This window comes from Rhincodon typus, chromosome 21 (assembly GCF_021869965.1).
Source record: "Rhincodon typus isolate 14 chromosome 21, sRhiTyp1.1, whole genome shotgun sequence".
Lineage (NCBI taxonomy): Eukaryota > Metazoa > Chordata > Chondrichthyes > Orectolobiformes > Rhincodontidae > Rhincodon > Rhincodon typus.
The window spans coordinates 39,794,141-39,817,410 of NC_063352.1; the positions used below are offsets into that span (position 1 = coordinate 39,794,141).

The following is a 23,270-nucleotide window of genomic DNA, read 5'->3' on the forward strand; positions in this document are numbered from 1 at the left end:
CTTTCCCATCTGGTGATGTCGACTCTAGTGAGACAAATGTCTGGGAAGCGAAATCCTTGTCATGCCAGTCTTCATAGTATCTACCATAATGTCCTTAGACAACCCTGACCACTCCTGTGTATGATTTTATTATTGATAACATTCCTCTAAGTGCTGCCCAGGACATTCAAAGGCCACAACGGTACAGGATATTTAATGTGCATAACATCTTTAGCGTTTCCTTCCACATCTCACCAGCATTAACTGCAATAGTACTACAATGGACATGTAGAGTCACAGACTCATGTCAATGTTGATGGCACTGGATACCTGACTGTATCGACTTGCTGTGGACTGACGCTGCTTTGCCAATTCTTATATGGACATTGATTGCAGCAACATGCTCCTTGGAAATGTCGCTTCCTGGTTGGGGAAAGTGAATGACATCCTTGATATTCTGTTGCCTGATGATGGGAGGGGGTGGGGGCATGGGATTCATGTTTATGTCCAGTTAACATGGTCTTCAACCAGCTGATGCATGGATCAGTTGTGGTGCCATTACTCTCAAGACTAGTAGTCATATCTTGGAGTGCATGCAACTCTTAGGCCATCAAGACTACGTAATTTCCCCATCACAAGTCTGTCAACTGGTGATGTTGCCCAAGGAATACGAAAGCCTGCCCACTCCATATACTCGCAGCATGATCAACCACCCCGAAAATCTGCCTTGTCTTCATAAGGAATACCCATCTACTTTTGTTTCCAATCAGTTGGGAAACTCTGTACAAGCCCAATCTTCAATGACAGAGCCATCATCAGAATCAACACTCAATGTCCAAATACACTTACGGCCTGGGAAGATGATCCAGATCTGTGCGAGGTGAGGACCTATCAACTTGGCATCTTTGGTTCTTGGTCTGTCCACTGCATCTTGTAGAAACCTCAGTCATGAGAACACAACATTCTGTACTCCAGACAAGAATACCATGCCCTTGGAATTGGCCTCATGCTCAACAGATCTTCATCCTAAGCATGAATTGGGTGGAACCCTGTAAATCATCACATCGTCACTGCCACCTTCTACACAAGCCTGCCAAAGTAACTGTCATGTAAGTTTAAGCACCGAAAGGGACAAATAAAGGAGGAAGATGAATTTTACCACTGATTGCAAGACATGATGGATGAGGCACATAGCCAATATCTAGCTGTTGATCGCTGACCTCAGTACTACGCTCAATAACATCTGGTGAGGCTTGAAGAGTAAAATCAGCCCATGATTAGCAAGCATGCAAATGGAAATAGTGAACATCTGCTGGCCTTTTTCAACATCGATGTGTTCACCATTAGGAAAAAGTTCTTTAAATGCATGGATGTACAGAAATGGCAAAACTGACTATATGCAATATTTTTAGATATATCTTATCCCTACACGATATCCAGGTTTATGGAGGTTGGGATTAGACTGCTATGCTGTGTTAGGAAGATCCACCTGAAGCTGAAGACGACATCCACGACATTACAACAGCCATTCACAACTGAGAAACTGAAAGCCGAGGACATTTCTGAAAGCTTCCAGCTGGTCCCTCCAATAGATTCAAAGTACTAATGAGATTAGGTGACACCAAAGGATAGTGCAACATTTCCAAAAGAGGATTAAGTCACCAACAGGCCAAGGAGAAGAGCCAACAAACAACAATGAATTCAAGACTCAATATGAAAATTGGTTGAAGGGTAGCAAAAACCAAGATCAAAAGTCCAGAGGGTCATCAAGACCTTGAAGAACAAGGTGCCTGGAATCGACAAGATACCAGTACAGTGGCTGAAATATGTCAAGAGAATTATATTAACAAAGCTCACAAGTCTGCTTCAATGAGACCTGGGTGTGGAGCATGTCCCAGGTGATGGAGATGAGAGCAATCATCAAGCTGAAGAATGGGAACCTCTGCGAGATAGAGGTAACACTGCTGTCAGTACCAGACAAGGTGTCCTGTATAGTTTCATTGTAGTTTGATCCTAATTCACAACTGGCTTCTGTACCTCACACTGAAATTGAAATAAATCTGGAATCTTTTAAAATTCCAGAAAATATTTTTCACATCAATAGTTAGTTTCCTCGTTTGCATTATACTTGCTTTTCATATCCTTTCCAAAGGCAACTTTTACATCTTCTGTGGACTTTATTAAACTAGAATACAATTAACAATATAGCCGCTGTTGTACTTTGCTTTTTCATAAGCATTCTCCTTCTGCTCCTGCTCCTATTTTCTTTCCTCCTTTTGTTTGCTGATTCTTCCATTGATATTGACTGTCTTCTGATACATTACTAAAGTGGACCCAGACATAATGCATTAAGAGGATTTGGATGTAGGAGAGCTCTTAACTGATCTTGATCCTGTCCTGAACCAAAACCCTCCTCAGCAGAAGTTTCTAATATGAATAAAGATCAGGAACACTGACTATTTAATTTTTCCTATCCTTACCTCCTTTCCCTTCTTGCATGTGGCCATTGAGGCCAGTAGTAGCAAAATAATTGCAATGAATACTTAAGAATCATTTGACATAATACATAGCAAGCTTCAAATCTACAACTTTGCTTGCTTGTATGTCTCAAGTCACTTGAGTTTTACTAACTAAGCTACCTGGGTGTCTAAGATGAATTTTGCACATATTTGATGGATGAAAACCTGCACCTTTAAAAGATCTCTTGCAGTACCGACAGAGTTAAATACTTTCTAAACTGTTCTAAGCGACTGGAATCCTCTGATGTATTCAAAAATCAATGGATACTTAAACGCTCAGGGTCATAGAGATGTACACCATGGCAACAGACCCATTGGTCCAACTCGTCCATGCCAACATTTGGCCCACATCCCTCTAAACCCTTCCTATTCATTTACCCATCCAGGTGCCTCTAAATGATGCAATTGTACTAGCTTCCATCACTTCCTCTGGCAGCTCATTCCATACATGCACCACCGCCTGCGTGAAAAAAATTGCCCCTTAGGTCCCTTTTAAATCTTTCCCCCCCTCACCTTAAACCTATGCCGTCTAGTTTTGGACTGCACCACCCCAGCGAAATGACCTTGTCTATTTACTTTATCCATGCCCCTTATGATTTTATAAACCTGTATAACATCACCCCTCAGCCTCCGACACTCCAGGGAAAATAGTCCCAGTCTATTCAGCCTCTCCCTATAGCTCAAACCTTCCAACCCTGGCAACATTCTTGTAAATCTTTTCTGAATCCTTTCAAGTTTCACAACATCCTTCCTATAGCAGGGAGACCAGAATTGCATGCAGTATTCCAAAACTGGCCTATCCAATGCCCCATACAGCTACAACATGACCTCCCAACTCCCATACTCAACAAACTGACCAATAAAGGAAAGCGTACCAAATGCCTTCTTCATTATCCTATCTACCTGTGACTCCGCATTCAAGGAACTATGAACGTGCGCTCCAAGGTCTCTTTGTTCAGCAACACTCCCCAGGACCTTACCCTTAAGTGTATCAGCCCTGCCCTGATTTGCCTTTCCAAAATGCAGCACCTCACATTTATCCAAATTAAACTCCATCTGCCACTCCTCAGCCCAGTGGCCCATCTGATCAAGATCCCGTTGTTCTCTGAGGCAACCTTCTTTGCTGTCCACTACACCTCAAATTTTGGTGTCATCTGCAAACTTACTAACCACACCTCCAATATTCACATCTAAATTATTTACATAAATGACAAAAAGCAGCAGACCCAACACTGATCCTTGTGATACACTGCTGGTCAGAGGCCTCCAATATCAGAAGCAACCGTCTAGCACCACCCTGTCTTCTACCTTTGAGCCAGTTCTGTATCCAAAGAGCTAGTTCTCCCTGTATTCCATGTGATCTAACCTCGCTAATCAGTCTACCACGAGGAACCTTGCCAAACACTTTACTGAAGTCCGTATAGATCATGTCCACCACTCTGCCCTCATCAATCCTCTTTATTACTTCTTCAAAAAACTCAATCAAGTTAGTGAGACATGATTTCCCCTGCACAAATCCATGTTCACTATCCCTAATCAGTCCTCGCTTTTCCAAATACATGTAAATCTTGTCCCTCAGGATTCTCTCCAACAACTTGCCCACCACCAATGTCAGACTCACTGGTCTATAGCTCCCTGGCTTTTCCTTACCACTTTTCCTAAATAGTGGCACCACATTAGCCAACCTCCAGTCTTCCGGGCACCTCACCTGTGGCTATTGATGATACAAATATCTCAGGAAGAGGCCCAGCAATTACTTCTCTAGCTTCCCACGAGCTCTAGGGTATACCTGATCAGGTCCCGGGGATTTATCTACCTTTAATAGTTTTAAGGCTTCCAGCACCACTCCCTCTGTAGTATGGACATTTTTGAAGATGTCGCTATTTAATTCCCCATATTCTATATCCTTCTCCACAGTAAACACTTATGTAAAATAATCATTTAGTATCTCCCCCATCTCCTGCAGTTCCCCACACATTGCTGATCTTTAAGGGGCCCTATTTTCTCCCTGGTTACCCTTTTGTACTCCTGATTTCCCTCTTAAGTATACTCCTACTGCCTTTACACTCTTCTAAGGATTCACTTGATCTCTTGCCCCCCGTTCTATCCTTCCTATAGCATCTGTACTCTGGAACATTAAGCTGCTGGTCCTGTACATCCCTGAGCCACGTCTCTGTAATCACCATGATATCCTAGTCTCATGTTCCCAACCATGCCCCGAGTTCATCAGCCTTACCTGTTAGGCCTCTTGCATTGAAATAAATGCAGTTTAATTTATCAGCCCTACTTTGTTCTCTGCTTTGTTCCTGCCTGCCCTGACTGTTTGACTTACTCTTCTTTCTAAATGTAACAGTCTCAGACTGATCTCTTTCCTCACTATCTCCCCAGGTCTCAACAACCTCCCCCTGCTGCCAAACTCATTTAAATCCTCATGAGCAGCTGTAGCATATCTCCTCACCAGTATATCAGTCCCCTTCCAATTTGGGTGCAACCCGTCCATCTTATACAGGTCACTTCTACCCCAGAAGATACTCCAATGATCCAAAAATGTGAATCCTTCTCCCCTGCACCAGCTCCTCAACCACGCATTCATCTGCTCTATTCTCCTATTCCTACCCGCACTAGCTCGTGGCACTGGGTGTAATCCAGATATTACTAGCCCTGAGGACCTCCTTTTTAAACTCCTGCCTAACTTCCTATATACTCTCCTCAGAATCTCATCCTATGTTGTTAGTTAGGATGTGTACAATGATCTCCTTCTGGTCCCTGTCCCCTTTGAGAATATTCTACACCCTCACCGAGATAGCCTTGATCCTGCCACCAGGGAGCCAACACACCATTCCGATGTCTCGCTGTCGGCTGCAGAAACATCGGTCTGTGCCTCTGACTGGGGAGTGTCCTATCACAATCGATCGCTTGGGACTTGATGTACCCCACGTTACATTAGAGCCGGTCTCGGTATCAGAAACCTGGCTGTCAATGCTACATTCCCCTGCGAGTCCATCACCCCCTACATTTTCCGAAGCAACATACTTGTTTGAGATGGGGATAACCACAGGATACTCCTGTACAACCTGCCTCCCCTCTCCTACTTTCCTGGCCATAAACCTGTCTACCTGCCTAGGCTTTAGAGAGGGTGCAGAGGAGATTTACCAGGATGCTGCCTGGACTGGAAGTATCAGGAAAGGTTGAGGGAGCTAGGGCTTTTTTCATTGGAGTGAAGAAGGGTGAGAGGTGGCTTGATAGAGGTGTACAAGATGATGAGAGGCATTGATAGAGTGGACAGTCAGAGATTTTCTCCCAGGGCGGAAATGACTATTACAAGGGGGCATAATTTTAAGGTGATTGGAGGAAGGTATAGGGGAGACGTCAGAGGTAGGTTCTTTACACAGGGAGTGGTGGGTGTGTGGAATGTGCTGCCGGCAGTGGTAGTGGAGTCAGATACTTTAGAGATTTTTAAGTGACTCTTGGATAGGCACATGGCGGAGAGTAAAATGTAGGGTATGCAGGGTAGATTGATCTTAGTAGGATAATAGGTCAGCACAACATCGTGGGCCGAAGGGCCTGTGCTGTTCTATGTTCTATGTGCAGTTTTTCTCCCTTCCTACAACTGCCTTTACCTGTTGCTTCAACCAATCCATACGATTCATTAGAATTTGCAACTAAACACACTTCCTGCAGACATAATCATCAGTAACATGGAAACTCTCCCTAATTTCCCACATCTGACAGAAAGAGGACATCACTCTACTAAAGCCAACTTTTCACCTTATCAGTCTACACAGCCAGAAAATAGCAGTCTTACTGGTATCAAAGCACTGCTCCAGGCTAACCTGGTGTCTATGTTTTATATTTTTAAAGTTCAATCAAGAGACAGATCTCAATAAAACACATAATCAAGAAAGAACCCACTGAACTCACTATTGTAGACTTACTAAAAAAGAACAGAAAGGTTCCACTCAAACTTAAACGCTGGGGTAGGCGATTGCCTAGTGGTATTATCGCTGGACTGTTAATAAAGAAACAAGATAATGTTCTGGGGACCTGGGTTCGAAACTCGCTATGGTAGATGGTGGAATTTGAATTTAATAAATATCTGGAATTAAGAGGCCAATGATGACCATGAATCCATTGTCCATTGTTGGAAAAACCCATCTGATTCACTAATCTCCTTCAGGGGATAAAACTGGCATCCTTACCTCGTCTGGCCTACATGTGATTCCAGACCCACAGCAATGTGGTTGACACTTAACTGCTCTCTGGGCAATTAGGGATAGGCAATAAATGCTGCCTAGCCAACGACGCCCTCATTCCGTGAATGAAGAAAAAAAAAAGCCACTTAGCTGTTCCCCTGCTGTGAGCTCTTGCAAGCTCAGCTGTGAATTTCGCTATTTGTTAATTTTTCTTAGATAAACTCTGATGTCCAGAGATACTTGAAACCAGACAGCAAAGGCAGCAGCTCTGCAAGTTACTGCTAGGTCAGTTTCTTGTCTGTTTGAATCACTGCCCATGTGGTCACTGCCTTTGTCTCTGCTCCTTTTGAATCTTCACATGCTGTTCATAGGTTCATAGAATTCCTACAGTGTGGAAGCAGGCCATTTGGCCCATCAAGTCCACACCGACCCTCCAAAGAGCATCCCACCCACACCCCTGTAACCCTGCATTTTCCCATGGCTAATCCACTTCACCTACACATCCCTGGACACAATAGGCAATTTAGTATGGCCAATCCACCTAACCTGCACATCTCTGGACTGTGGGAGGAAACCGGAGCACCCGGAGGAAACCCACACAGACACGGGGAGAACATGCAAACTCTACACAGACAGTCACCCGAGGCTGGAATCAAACCCAGGTCCCTGGTGCTGTGAGGCAGCAGTGCCAACCACTGACCCATTGTACCGCCCTGTATGTGCCAGATCTTGAATAAAGCATTTTTCTTTCACACTTCCCCACAGAATTTTATTTTGACATTCTAGATTTGAACATTTACAAACATGCAGTGAACAGGGCAACTTGTACGATATTGTCGGACAGGGAAAATTTTGCTTGTTGAACTATAACAAATGGCTTGACTCTTCAGCATGATGCATAATTCACCAATCCATTACTAAACTTGTTAGCCAAATATTCTTATATGTGCCAATGGAAATGGAATAATTTACATCAATTTGTCATTACATGGTCAACTTGTGTACTTTGACAGTATAGAAGTCAGATGAAATTTTTTGCCTGTGAATTCTGCGCGAGTCCACAAAAATCACAAAATTTGAATGTTCAGATGCCGCTGCAATTTTTGACCACAGAGTATATGACATTTAGATGGAACAGGATGATGTGACCTGATCTCTAATGTCTTTACTGGAAATATAAAACATTATCCTTAAAATATGATTTGATTTCCTGTTGTGTTCTTTTGGATTTGGGTTTGGAGATTATATATTCTGATTATAAAGAACTGTTTGTCCTATTAAACATATGTATTACATGCAACACAAATGCCGTCATGCATAGGCATCTCCTATCACACAAAGAGACCTTTCAGTTTTCAGCATCTATGCAGGTATATGCACTTCAAGCAGAAGATATTAATCAAATTCAATTTAAAGTTTTTGAGATGATTTGTAGCTTGGGTTGTGGATGAGGTTGTAGACTTGCTCGCCGAGCCAGCGTGTTTGGTTGCAGACGTTTTGTCCCCCTGCTAGGTAACATCGTCAGTGCACCTCTGGTGAAGCATTAGATGTTCTGTCCCGCTTGTTATTTCTAGGTTTGCTGGGGTGGTTGGCATTACTTCCGGCTCCGTTTTTCAGTGGTTTGTATATTGGGTCCAGTTCAATGTATTTGTTGATGGAGTTCTGGTTGGAATGCCAGACCTCCGGGAATTCCCTGGCACGTCTCTATTTGGCTCATGCTATCATGGATGTATTGTCCCAGTCGAATTTGTGTCCTTCTTTGTCCATGTGTATTGAGACCAGTGAGAATTGGCAGTGTCTCTGGATGGCTAGTTCGTGTTTGTGTATCCTTATTGTCAGTTTTCTTCCAGTTTGGCCTATGTAATGTTTCTCATCACCATACAACAACAAAAGACCAGAATAAACAAAAGAATAGCCCTACAAGAAAAACTATCCAAACTCACCCACAACAACGAAGACACGGACAACACAGAAACATGAATCAGGAACATCTCAGACCGACCACTTAGATACTGAGAAGACCGTCCTAGTACACGGACTGAATTATAACTACAGAGATGCCAAAAAGACTGACTTCCTGGAATCAACACTAAAGAACAATGAACTACAACAGACCATAGTCCCAACTCTGAGTAGAAAAGATGAGTAGAACACATTCAACACAGAAGAGAAGCAAGCCCTGGAAAGATTCAAGACAAAGATCGTAATCTTGCCGGCTGACATAGAACACATGACAGTAATCCTTAACAGAACCAATACATCGAGAAAGCTAATGCATTACTAGCAGATACCGGCAGATGCCAATAGACCCAATGCCCAAGGTGCGCTAACATATAGACTAGCCAAAGAACTGCAACAGAAACTGAAATACTTAGTTGACAACACTACCCACTCCATCTACTCCTCCCAAGAATTCCTCAACATCAAGAGCACCAGAACAGAAGACGATGTATTAATCGTATCCTTCGACGTAACAGCACTATTTTACATCCATAAACATCGACCTAGGCAAAGAGACAATTGCCACACTGCTGCACAAATCAGGAAGGCAGGCACCCCACAACACCAACAGCATCGACAAGGACAGCACCCTGAAACTGCTGGATCCGTGCCTCACAACCCATTTCACCTTCAACGACCATGCATTCAAACAAATCAACAGAACACCAATGGGATCCCCTATATCAGGACTGATTGCAGAAACGGTAATGCAAAGGTTAGAATGAACAGCGCTCCCCACTATACAACCGAAAGTCTAGGTCCGCTATGTAGATGACACCTTTGTGATTATCAAACACACAAGACTCGAAGGAACCCACCGACACATAAAATCCTCATCAGAATAAAATTCACAAAAGAAGGGAACAATAACTGACTGCCCCTCCTATACATAACGGTAGAATGCAAGAACAACGGGGAACTCCAGACTAGCATATACAGAAAGACCACACATACGGATCAGATATTAATGACACCAGCAACCACCCTAAAACCCATAAATGGAGCTGCTTCAGGACATTATTCAAATGGGCCACAACACACTCCAGCAATCCAGAATTGCACAAAGCAGAACAGGAGCACTTATACAGAGTTTTTAAAAGGAATTGATACCCAAAAAGCACAATCCGCAACAGACTACAACAAGATGATACAACATGGCCAGACACACTAGTCACTCTACCATACATCAGAGACATATCAGAAATGACCACAAGTCTACTCAGACCCCTAGGTATCAAGACAGCCCATAAACCAACAACCACCCTGTGACAGCTACTGATGAACATAAAGGATTCCATACTCACAACCAATAAAACAAAATACCATGCACGGACTGTGAAAAACATTACATAGGCCAAACTGGAAGAAAACTGACAATAAGGATACACGAACACCAACTAGCCACCACAGACATGACCAATTCTCACCAGTCTCAATACACACTGACAAAGGAGGATATGAATTCGACTGGGACAACACATCCATAATAGTACAAGCTAAATAGAGACATGCCCGGAAGTTCCTGGAGGCCTGGCATTCCAACCAGAACTCCACCAACTAACACATTGAACTGGACCCGACATACAAACCACTGAAAAACAGAACTGAAAGTAATATCAATCACCCCAGCAAACCGAGGCATATAAATAACAAGCGGGACAAAACACCAATGCTTCACCGGAGGCGCACTGACGATGTTACCTAGCAGGGTGACAAAATGTCTGCAACCAAACGCACCAGCTCGGCGAGCAAGTCTACAACCTCAAATTCAACTTCCCTGCCATTCTCTTTGTGCCTAACTGTCACCTGAACAATCAATATGGATCACATCCAGACTCATGCTGGCTTCCCCACTGTGATTTAATGCTCCGAGGAGTGTTAATTGGCAGGGCATAAGACTTGGGTCTGTCATTCAGGAGCTGCCCGTCAATCTAGGGTCTAGGCCCGAAACGTCAGCCTTTCTGCTCCTATGATGCTGCTTGGCCTGCTGTGTTCATCCAGCTCTGCACCTTGTTGTCTCTGTCAATCTGATTAGTTGGCAGCCCTTTAGTCCCAGCAGCACTATTGGGAGTGATGGCACTGCAAGCAGTCTCCAGGCTCCTAAGGCCTGGATTTTCATGCCTCCACTTGTACTAGAACAAGGCGGAAGATCTTTAAAAATGGCTGGTAGGACCAGATTCCAGGATTTCCAGCCCTGTTCCAGTTTACAACAATTTTTGTCAGTGTGCATTACGGGTGTGGGCACTGGGCTTAACTCCTGGCCCTGCAAGCTCCACTGTACAGCTAGCCACCCATGGTGCCATGAACTAGGTTCTACCTGCACGACACACCCCAACCCCAAAGATGAACCATCACCATCATTAGTATTCAGAGCTAAAAACCTCTCATCCTCCTCTTCAATTTTCTGCTTGAAAATCAGGGCTGACCTACAATGCTATAATCTCCACCACAGGCAAGGAAAGGAGGGAGGTAACTGTGTCAAGCTTCCCCTACAAGGAGCCATATTGCTATGGCAACATATTCTTTTACATACATATATGAATAGTGATCTTAGAGGATCCAATTTTCTTTCCATAAGGAATCACTCCACTTAATCTGCCCACCACTGGCATATGTTAGAAGGATTTACAGCTTCATATTCAACCTGTTCAGCCACATTATGAATAAATGTTCCTCAGTAATCAAGACCTGGAGTGGGATTTAAACCTGGAGCCTCTGGCTCAGAGGCAGGGACACTGTGCGTGCACTGTAAGATCTCCACAGGGAATGGCTAATGGATTCAGTGGTCTGTTTATACAATTTGAAGGGAGATACTGGTTTGGGTGGCTGTCAGCTTTGTTACCTTGTAATAACCTGATTTTTCAATAGAGATCTTTCAGCTTTTTTCTTATTCATTCTTGAGATACGGGCATCACTTGCTAGGCATTTTTTGCCCATCCCTAATTGTCTTGAACAATACTAAGAAGTGCAAGGTATACTGAAGATTTCCTCAATGGGACTTCTATTGCATGTAACAAAAACAAAGTGCTGAAAAAGAAACTCAGCAAGTCTGGCTGCATCTGAGAGAAAAACAGCACGAACACAAGAACTAGAAGGAAGAGTAAGCAATTTAGCCCCTTCACCCTGCTACACCATTTGAAATGATCATGGCTAATCTCATCATGGCCTCAACTCCACTTTCCTGCCAGTTCTCTATAACCCTTGAGCCCATTACTAATTAACATCTGTCCATCTCCTCCTCAAATTTACTCCAAGTTCCAGCATCCACCGCACACTGAGGCAGTGAATCCCACAGATTCATGTTCCTTTGAGAGAAGTAATTTCTCTTCAACTGTTTTAAATCTGCTATCCCTTACCCTAAAATTATGACCTCTCATTGTAGATTGCCCCATATGAGAAAATTTCCTTTGCACGCGTACTTTGTCAAACTCCTTTAACATCTAATACACCTCAATTGTATCTCCCTCTCATTCTTCTAAACTCCAGAGTATAGACCTAAAACGCTCAATGTCTCTTCACAAGACAAACCCCTCATCTCTGGAATCAATCAAATGAACCTCCTCTGAACTGGCTCCAATACAACTACATCTTCCTCAAGGGGATCAAAATTGCATAATTTCACATGTATGGTCTCACTAATACCTTGTACGGTCTCACTAATACCTTGTACAGTTGTAGCAACACTACCCACTTTTATACTCGATCCCTTTAGCAATAAATGCCAAAATTTATATACATTCCTTATTACCTGTGTCTGCATAACATGGGGTCCAGTGACCCCTCACAAAATGTTAACTCTGTTTTTCTCTCTGAAGATGCTGCCAGAGCTGCTGAGTTTCTCCATTTCAGTTTTTTTTTGTTTGAGATTTCCAGCATCCACTGATACTTGTTTTATTCTTCCTCTGCCTGTGCTTGCTTGACAGCTTTATGTAAGTTAGAGGGTCAATATTTTTCAATTGTGTGGGAGCGAGCACGGCATGTTGGGAGGAAGCAACATTCTTGGTGTGGTGCCAAATGAGGGAAACTCTTCTTCTCCCTTCCTACTCTAGGACCCCTGCTGGGCAGCTCCCCTCCCTAGCATCAAATCAAAACTGGGACACCAACTGGGGCAAAGACAGGCAGGCTGCACTGGGCTTCAACTGTCTTCTATATAATTGAATACAGGTCAGGCACAGATGAATGGGAGAGTAGCCTTGGGAATTTTACAGGCTTTCCCCACCTGCAAAATCACTACTAAACCACTAAAATTCTCCCCACAGATTATAGTGCAGAATTCTCAAAGTAAGAAAACTAAAGTAACAAAGACGGCTTTCGCTGAACTATATCTCAATCCCATGGCAGTTGGGTTACAAATATGAATTCATTTCTTTTTGATTTGTACAAAGCACATGCTAAAGAAAGTTGAGCGGTTAGAAATCTATATAATACTAACACCTTAGGGGACTGAGCTGTCTAAGTTCTTCATATTGTGGGAGCCATTATTTACCAGCATTGTCTCATAAACAATATGATGAATATCCAGAGATAGTAGGAACTGCAGATGCTGGAGAATCTGAGATAACAAGGTATAGAGCTGGATGAACACAGCAGGCCAAGCAGAGGAGCTAGAAAGCTGACGTTTCGGGCCTAGACCCTTCTTCAGAAATTTCTGCTATATGATCTTCAATATTGAAAAGGTAGATGGTATCTACTTTAATATCCTGTCCATGAGAACAACAGGATAATCCAGGTGTCCCTCCCTACTCATTGGTTTGTCAACTTACATTACAAACTCCAGTTCTGATTTGGGCCCTGAAATAACCATTCTTGCCAATGTAAAAGTTACTTTCAATTTGTCATTTTGAAGACTGTATTTGGCAACTGTTTCAATTTGTTTCTGTAGGAATTATTAAATCCTTTTGCTCATAAAATAATGACTGGATTAACCAAATTATGGCTGATTGTTTCGCAAGACAAAGGGATCCCACATGAATATTTAATGATTGCCAAATTAATATTTTACTAAGAGCCATTTTATTAAACTAATGATACTCCTGAAGCTGTCAACACATATAGAATCTGTAGACAAACGGAGAACCACTGAATGATGCAATGCTGTAGGAGGCATTCAACCCACTGTGCCAGTGTGGGGTCTTTGCTAAAGGCATACAATTAATCTCACTGCCAAGCACAGCCCGCAGCAGTTTTTCCCCTTCAACTCACTTTTTTTGAAATGTTCCTAAATCAGCTTCCATTATTCTTTAGGTAGTGCATTCTAGATCACAATAGCTCGCTGTATAGAAAAGAAATCCCACGCTATCACTTTTATTTGGTCAGTTACCTTAAATCTGTGATTTGTGATGGTCTGTATCCTCCAGTTACCAAGTCTTCAGCCATGAAAGAAAATGTGACCTTATTTACACTTATCAATACCATTCATTATTTGAATTTCTATAAAATCTCCTTTTCACTTTCATTTCTCTAAGGAAAACAACCTCAGCTTCTCTCCTCTCTCAACATAACTTAAGTCCCTCAAACTCAGTAATTAATTAATCTGTTCTGTACCTTCGAAGCTTTGACATCCTTTCAAAAGGGTGGCGACAAGAATTGGAATACAATATTCCAGCAGAGCCCGAATCAGTGTTTTATAATGTTTGACACGATTTCCTTGCTTAGGGCTCCATTCCTCTTAAAATAAAGAGAAGGATCTGACATGTCTTTTTAACTGAACTGTCAACTTGTCCTGACACTTCAAAGATTTGCATTCCTATATCCCAGATAACTTTGTTCCCGAAAACACTATAAAGTAGTTCACATTGCCTTTCCTCATTCTTTTTATCAAAATATATCACTTCATGCCCCGTGAAAATGTAATCTGCCATGTGTCTTCTGATTTCATAGTATGTCTGCCCTCCTGACGTCCATTACTATTCTCATTGTTTAATTACATTTCCAAGTTCTGCTAATTTTTAAATTATGCCTGTATATCAGAGAGCAATGATCCGAATACCAACCACTGTAGAACATCTGTTTATTTTATGGTCAATTGCAAAACAAGTGCATATATACACCACTACTCTCATCAACTCTCTCTGATATTTTACCAAAGCAGTCAAACAAACACAATTTTCCTTTAGTAAATTAATTCAGACTTTTATTTATTTGTTCACGTTTTTCCCATTACCCATTAATTTTGATTTGGATCATTGTCTTTAAAAGTGTTTTCACTACCAGTCTCGAACTGCCATTTAGTTTCTGGATTTACCTCTCCCCTCATTTTTGAAGAAGGTTGTAATATATACAATCCTACTATCTTTTGGAACCAACTCAATTTCCAAAGAAGATTTGAAGATTGTGGCCAAAACATTCACAATTTTAGCAAGTTTTTCCTTTCAAAAATCATGCTTTCCAGTCCGGGTAAAAACTTTGTAGGACTGTTAACCTTCATTTAAAAAAAAAAAAAAAAATCCAGTAGGAAATCCTTACTAAAAGTAATCACTACTTCTTGCGAAACCAAGGTTTCAACTCCAAATTGAACTGAATCCAAGAAATCCAGTTTCCATTGCAGTTTTAAGCTACATTCAATGTATCCCTGTTAAGAGTTATACAGAAGACCATCAATATACTACTCCCAATGGAATAGTAAAAGTTTGTGGTCATTCACTATAATTAGAAAAAGTAGGAGAAAACAGTCAAAACATTAACATGTAATTTATAAATCATGATGAGAAAATAAGAAAATTAAAATAAGCATTCTGAATTATAATTTTTAACAATCATTCAAGCCATGCTTAGTTCAGTTTAACTCCCTTACCCCATATTCCTTTCATATACCGTCCCTGGAGGAGAGCTGACAATTGGATTCCAAAAATCACTGCGCAGTGGCTTAGATATGGGAAGTCAGGTTATGGAGCGAGACCATAGATAGTTCCCTGAGGGGTAATTCTCCCCTCACATACTCGTGGTGAGAAACCATGACCACTGACAGCACATCCAATTCATATTGCCCATAATGGGCCTCCATTTGACATGAAATGACAATAAGGCTGTGGGACTGACACTTCCATTACTGAATAACCAGAAGAATGGTAAAAACATGGAGGTTAGTGCTCTATTGTTTCACCCACTTGCTGGCTGCTCATACTTTGCTGGAATTTAAACCATTGCTTTGTGCACAGGAAATTGTGTCTCAGTAACTTGATCGAGTTTTTTTAAAGAGGTGATAAAGAAGATTGATGAAGGCAGAGTGGTAGACATTGTCTATACAAACTTCAGAAAGGCGTGCAACAAGGTTCCGCTAGCAAGGTTAGAGCATATGGATTCGGGGGTGCTGGCCAATTGGATACAAAATTGGCTTGAAGGTATAAGACAGAGGGTGGTGGTAAAGGATTGTTATTTGGACTGGAGGCCTGTGGCCAGAGGTTTGCTGCAAGCATCAGTGCTGGGTCCACTGCTTTTCGACATTTATATAAATGATTTGGATGTAGGAGGTATGGTTAGTAAATTTGCAGATGACACCAAAATAGGTGGTGTAGTGGACAGTGAAGAAGGTTCTCAGAGCACAATGGGATCTTGATCAGTTAGGCCAGTGGGCTGAGAAGATGCAGTTTAATTTAGATAAATGCGAGGTGCTGCACTTATGCAAGGCAAATCAGGGCAGGACTTATACAGTTAATGGTAGGGCCTTGGGATGTAGGCGCATAGTTCCTAGAAAGTGGAGTTGCAAGTAGACAAGGTGGTGAGAAAGGCATTTGGTATGCTTGCCTTCATTGGCCAGTGTATTGAGTATAGGTGCTGGCACATCATGTTGTGGCTGTACAAGACATTGGTAAGGCCACTTTTTTGAATACTGCGTTCGATTCTGGTGCCCATTTACAGGAAAGATGTTGTTAAACTTGAAAAGGGTTCAGAGAAGATTCATAAGGATGTTGCCAAGACGGGAGGGTTTGAAGTATAGGGAGAAGCTGAATAGGATGGACTGTCAGAGGCTGAGGAGTGACTCTATAGAGGTTTATAAAATCATGAGGTGCATGAATAGGGTGAATAGCTAAGATCTTTTCTCCAGGATAGGGAAGTCCAAAACTAGAGGGCATAGGTTTAACGTTGAGAGGGGCAAAATTTAAAAGGGAAGGGCAACCTTTTTACTTGCGGGCGGTGTATGTATGGAACGAGCTGCCAGAAGTGTGGTGGAGGCAGATACAATTACAACATTTAAAAGGCATCTGGATGGGTGTATGAATAGGAAGGGTTTAACTGGGATATGGCCCAAATGATAGCAAATGGGACTAGATCAGTTTCGGATATCTGGTCAGTGTGGACGGGTTGGACTGAAGAGTCTGTTTCCTTGCTGCATTACTCCATGACTCTATGACTCAAAGGTTTTCTGAATGCAAGTCCAATACTACCTGAGCAGACCTAATGAGCATCATGGAAGGACTTTGAATCCTACAAGTGCTGAATTCAATACCAAACTAACTCCGCTAACAATTCATGTTTCATTGAAAATGGTTTAAATCTTGGTGCTTCTTTTTCACAATGCAACTGCAATGTTGTGATCAGCTGTTGTCTTGCTTGCTTGTAACCACTGATATTGTTCATTTTGTGCTGTTATTTACACAGCAGATTTTCCATTACCTTAACATCATTCTGTAATTAAATAATTTAATGGAAACTGATGAGTCTAACGAAACTCTTCTTTGGCTATAATTTTAGTTATACATTCAAAATGTATTCAGAAACTTTGATAGACACTAATATGATGCCTCCAAACCTTTTCGGCACAATTCGATTGTTGTGCAAATTTGCTAAATTCTGTTTCAGAGAGATAATATGGACATAAAGCTGTAGAAGATATTCTGCTGCAGTGGTAATATTGGGTGGTGTGATTTTTATGACCACATTTTTTCCCCCCCATTTACTGCACTCTCAGTCTGCAAGACCAATTAAAAATGATGCCTGTTGAGAAGGTATCCCAGGGGCATCATCCTCACTAATGCTATAAAATTCTGATTTTTTTTTTTTGCAAGGTTCACACATGGACACTTTTCATCTGAAAAGTGAACAGCAATAATCCTCTGATGGTTCCCCACTGATTCTCTCTCTCAAGATAGTAAACATTAGTCTTTTTATGAACTATCCACATTTTCTCTCTGTGGGGTACTGGAAGCTGTAGTTCATGATACATCTATTGCTACAGAAAATCTAAGACAGGAGAGATTGTGAAGATTGTATCCAGAATGATATACATTCCACATTCAGGTAGTACAGCTAGAATTACATTGCTTTATTAATCCCAACAGGTACAGTCTTTAGATAATTTGCAGACATCAGCATTATGAAAGACAGCCTGCCACATTAAATCTTTCACTTCACAAGAGAAACCTTATTCTATCCTTTAGAAATAGTCCTGGCCCTCTCAAATAATTCAGCAAAATTACTATCAGGAAAGATTAAACAAATTAGATTCTAAAAAGATAATTAATCTATTAGAATCATGACTGAACAGAAAAGGTTTCATACGGTAGACATCAAGATGTTTCCATTTGTATGGGTGACAAAAAGTAAGGGCCATAATGAGACAGTCACTCATAAATCACTGGTAAGAATTCAAAAGAAACTTCTTATTTGAAGTGGAGAGTCTCGAAGCTCCTGCCACATGGTGCAGTAGAAGTGAATAGCATAGATGTAATATTATGCCGCCTTGAATACGTGTGGAGAAAGGAACAGAAGGATATTTTGCTCTTATTAGAATATGGGGGGGGTGGAAGACTCATTGGATCATAAACAGCAAAATAAAACAGTAGTTGGGCAAAATAGTCTGTTTTCATGCTGTGAAATCTTATGTATAGTCACATGTAAGTGTCTTTATACATTTCTAAAGTTACCTTTATCCATGAGCTGATTGAAGAGGGAGGCATTGGAGAAGAAAAAAAGGTAAGCAAACATCTGTGCTGCAATTTCAGGGTGCACCTCATACTGGTGGAGGAGGTCCAGTGTTGTCTGGTATATTTGCATGATGTTGCAAATCGGTTCTGGGAGAGGAGAAAAATTCATCCAGGAATATCCACTCTCAATCTGGAAGGGATTACAATCCAAGAAGGCAGGAAGCGTAACATAGAGAGACTGTAAAACAAAGAATAATGATAACTTTTAAAAATTTAATCCATGCCTGTCTACTTTTTAAACAAAGACAAGTAATATTCAAACATTGTACTCATGTCCATTTTATAGTTAACAGCACTAATGAGTACCCTTGTATCTGTTCTGGTTAGGTTACAGTCACATATAAGATTAACATTTCAACAATTCACAATCTGTACCTCATTTTTAATGTATCCCTCAATTATTTCTTCTGGCACGTACTTTTCCAAACATGCTTCCCTTTTAGCTTTTTTAACAATCATGATATGAGGCTTTTATCACACCATGTATTTAATGAACGAGTCTTACGCTATTCAAGTGACAGAAGGAATCAAAACTGAGTCCATAGCCATGGACCTTTTGGTGAAACTTCTGGATAGCAAAATGATGCCTGTTCAACCTGGTCTTGCTGGCCAAAAGCACTGCAGCTGGTTGTAACCTGGCTAATTCACCTAACTTAATAAAAAGTAGGAACGTGTTGTTTCTGTTGCACAGTTACCCCTTAAGGGAATTTGCAAGGCAATTTCATTGTCAGTTAAATATTTATGACTTTCTAAACTGATTATTTAGTTGTACCAATAGATTGTTTTTGTCTGGAATGTACATAACCACAAGGGTATGAATAAAAGTTTAAATGAACTTGTAATGACATGGGTTAATTTGGGTAAAATAAAGCACTGAGCAACTCATTCTTGCTAAAATTATTTACAGAATGTGATATATGTGCCCTAAGTAAACATTTTTTTTTAACAACTTATAGTCATATATTAAGCTGAATAAATATATAACTCATTCTGTGTCTATTCAGGATTAAGGAGTGTGTTCATTTAGAGTCATTTCAAACATTTAAACTTCTAAGTTTGAAAGTAAAATGTTATTAAAGTTGCGTCCTGTAATAAGAACAGATGCAAAGATTTAAAGTAATAATTGAGATGGGGTGTTATCATTTTGACAGCAGTATCTGTCCCAACCTCAGTGAGCCACTATAAATACACACTTAGGAGGGTAATGTACTTTACCATTTAAACCAAGCATATTACATTCACTGACAGATGTTTGGTAAAACACTACTGCTGAAAATTAATGCAGTGGCAAGGATGGTCTTTTAAACTAGTTTTTCTTCGAAATGTTTGAAGTAATACCCAGTAGATTTGCAACATTTGAGGAGATGGGTTTTCTTTGTTATAATTTGTTTGCCTCTTAATTTTCTTCTAAGCCAATTTTTTTTTCTTCTTCATTCACTAGCTGGTACAACACAGATATTGACCTGAGGACTGTGAGCATAGGAGAACAGCAGCAGAGGTTATACAATTTGCGATTTTGTCATTTAGAATATTAAACTAAAATAATTATGGACAAAGGAAAATTAATCCCACTGCTATTTGTGATATTTCAGTTTGTAAGTTACTTCAGAAAAAATATGTAACTTCACGCTGACATGAGAATAGAGTTTCAAGTGTAATTTGCTAATTTTCTGATGTTAATTCTTTCCATTACATTTGTATTGTAATTGCACATCAACTAGAAATACAGGCAAATAAGTCATTGACTTTGGCTTCTATCACATCAGTTCTGCTTGTGCTCAGGATGAAACAACCTTCATTTTCCTCTGATGAGATACTAGCTCTTAAATGTTTGTGAATCAACTTACTTTGATTTTCCTCTTAAATTTTCAGTCAAAAATTTTGAAATATTGCATGGGTGAAGCACTGGTATTGTGTAGTAATGTTTGCTGAATGAAAAGAGTGCTGTCCCCCAAACCCAAATAGGTTGGTAAAGAATGGTTAAAAATGTGTTGGCTGTGTTGAGAATAGCCAGTGCAAAGCAGGACCTAGAGGTGTAGAGGTAGGTGTTGTTCCTCCACCTTACATTGAGCCTTGCTGGAGTACTGCAGCAGGTATGAAAATGGCATATTGACAACTTAAATTGGGTCCCCTTTGGTCAACAGGCAGAATGGGAAATGGAGGCGAGGCCAGGCAGAGCAACACCAGCTGCTATAGTAAAAAGAGGTAGGAAGGTGATGTGGACTGCTTTTCCCTGAGGATAGAGGCCATCTCTCCTCCATTAGGTCTTCCTGCATGTGCTCCCTCACTGAGTCACCCTGAAAATGTGCTGCTGTCTTTGACAATTGTATGTCATTAGCACTTGAGTGGTTAAGCTACAGGCATCTGAAGTAGCACTTCCAGACAAATTCAAAATTGTGATAATTAGCAATTAGGAGCAAAATTCCATTCTAAAACTTGCTTTCAAATGGACATTTCTAATACAATACAAGTTTCATTGAGCACTTCTTTTCACATTTTCACCAAAATAGTAGTCAAGTTATTTCCCAGAATTTCAGATGAGACATTAGCAGAATGAACCAAAACCAAAAAACAGAAAAGGCTGCAGAAACTCAGGTCTTAATGTTTTGAGTCCAATAACTCTTTTGAATTCCTGCTGAGTCTCTCCAGCATTTTGTTTTTAATTCTGATCTTCAGCATCAGGAATATTTTGCTTTTATGTTTGTTGATGAACCACTCATTTTAGATCAGGTGTCAACCTACTGAAAATGCAGAATAATAGAATAACCAAAAAGAACCTGCTAAACATTTACCTAATATTGCCAATTTCTAAACTATGGGTTCCAGATCATTTATTCCAAAGTCATAATATTGTGAATTGGAGTACTAGTATTTTGTAATGGCCACATTTTATTTATAGATATTTACCAGAGTGATGTGTCATAAATTTCCTTGCTGATTACAATAGTTTTTAGCTGATTAGTTCAAAAAGAATTTAGTCTCAAAGTACTGATCTGCTTTTTAAAAGATTTAATGCATATTTTGACAGCATTACATTCTATATATCTACCTATCTGTCGACAATGGTTCAAGTATAATCTGAACAAACCTTAGTGATGTAATATACACATTGCTGGAATGTATGCATGATCACTTCTTCCAGAATGGTCATTACCTCTTCATTGACTGAAATTGTGGATGAAAGTAATGATTCTTTGGAAGCTAAAAGAAGAAAAAGAGTTTTAGTTAAGACTCATTGGAAATGTTCAACTTTATCTTCCCATGTCTGTCTTTTCAAAGTTAAAATATGCTTTCCTCTGTTCATGTGAAATTTTAGGAATCAGAATATTGAAAGCCCTGTAAGGTGGAATGTTCTCTTCTGAAAACCTGAGCTATTTGCAATTTTGTTAGCTGCCAAAAGACTTAACAGTTCAGATACAAGCTTCCAGATAGGAATTTTTCAATTTGTCCTTAATTTTTTTAAACTTTTTTAAAAATCTGAACCCCCCTTATTTCTATTCTCTATCAAAAAGTATGATTCCATCCTCTTCAAGTTTCTAAAATATAATGGGAGTTCTTATGCTTTTGCATAAGACCATAAATAGGAAGAACAGGAATAGGCCATTCGGCCCCTTGAGCCTGCTCCACCATTCAATAGGATCATGGCTGATCTGACAATCCTCACATCCACTTTCCTGCCTTTTCTCCATAACCTTGATTCCCCTGCAGATCAAGAATCTATCTATCTCAGCTTAAACATACACAATGACTCTGCCCCACAGCTCTCTGTGGCAATGAGTTCCAAAGACTCTCAACCCTCAGAAGAAATTCCTCCTCGTATTGAACTTAAATTGGCATCCATTTATACTGAGACTATGCCCTCTGGTCCTAGATTTTTCCCCGTGAGAGGAAACATCCTTTCAGCATTTATCCCGTCAAGACCCTTAAGAATACTATATGTTTCAATGAGATCACCTCTGAACTCCACGAGTAGAATTCCAACCTGTTTAACCTTTGTTCATAAAACATATCCTCCATACCAGGGACTATCCTAGTGAACACCCTCTGAACTGTCTCCAATGAAATGATCTCTTTCCTTAATTAAGACGACAAAAACTGCTCATAGTACTCAAGGTGTGGTCTTGTATTGTTGAAATAAGACCTTCCTTCCCTTGTACTCCAAACCTCTTGAAATAAGGGCCAACATTCCATTAGCCTTCCTGATTACATGCTGCACTGTTTTGATCCCAGCACTGAGCCCTGTTGAACCCCACTGGTCACAGGTCACCAACCCGAAAAAGAACCCCTTATCCCCACTCACTGTTTCCTGCCCATTAGCCAATTCTCTCCCACATCAATATTCTACCTCCAACACCGTGGACATTTATCTTCTGACTTAGCCTTTTGAAAGGGAGCTTGTCGAACACCTCTTCAAAGTTCAAAATACAACACTCCCCTCTATGCACCCTTCAATAAATTCTTATAAATTAGTCAGACACGATTTCCCTTTCATAAAACCATGCTGATTCTGCTTGATTAGATTATGATTTTCCAAATTTTTATTACTTAATATTTGATTCAAATATTCTTTCAACAATAGATGTTACCTGCTTTTTGCCTTCATCCCTTTTTGAATAGGAGTGTCACATTGGCAGTTTTCCAATCCTCTGGTACTT

General features: G+C 40.6%; 1 protein-coding gene across 1 annotated transcript in view; it reads right to left on the reverse strand.

The window, feature by feature from the left end:
* Nucleotides 1-23,270, reverse strand: part of radil (Ras association and DIL domains) — a 116,181-nt gene that overhangs the window by 22,872 nt on the left and 70,039 nt on the right. Inside the window, exons 10-11 of the mRNA XM_048609742.1 lie at nucleotides 21,704-21,816; nucleotides 18,556-18,793 (exon numbers count right to left, since the gene is read on the reverse strand). Of these exons, the coding sequence (XP_048465699.1) occupies nucleotides 18,556-18,793; nucleotides 21,704-21,816 (351 nt within the window). The remainder of the gene's footprint in view (nucleotides 1-18,555; nucleotides 18,794-21,703; nucleotides 21,817-23,270) is intronic.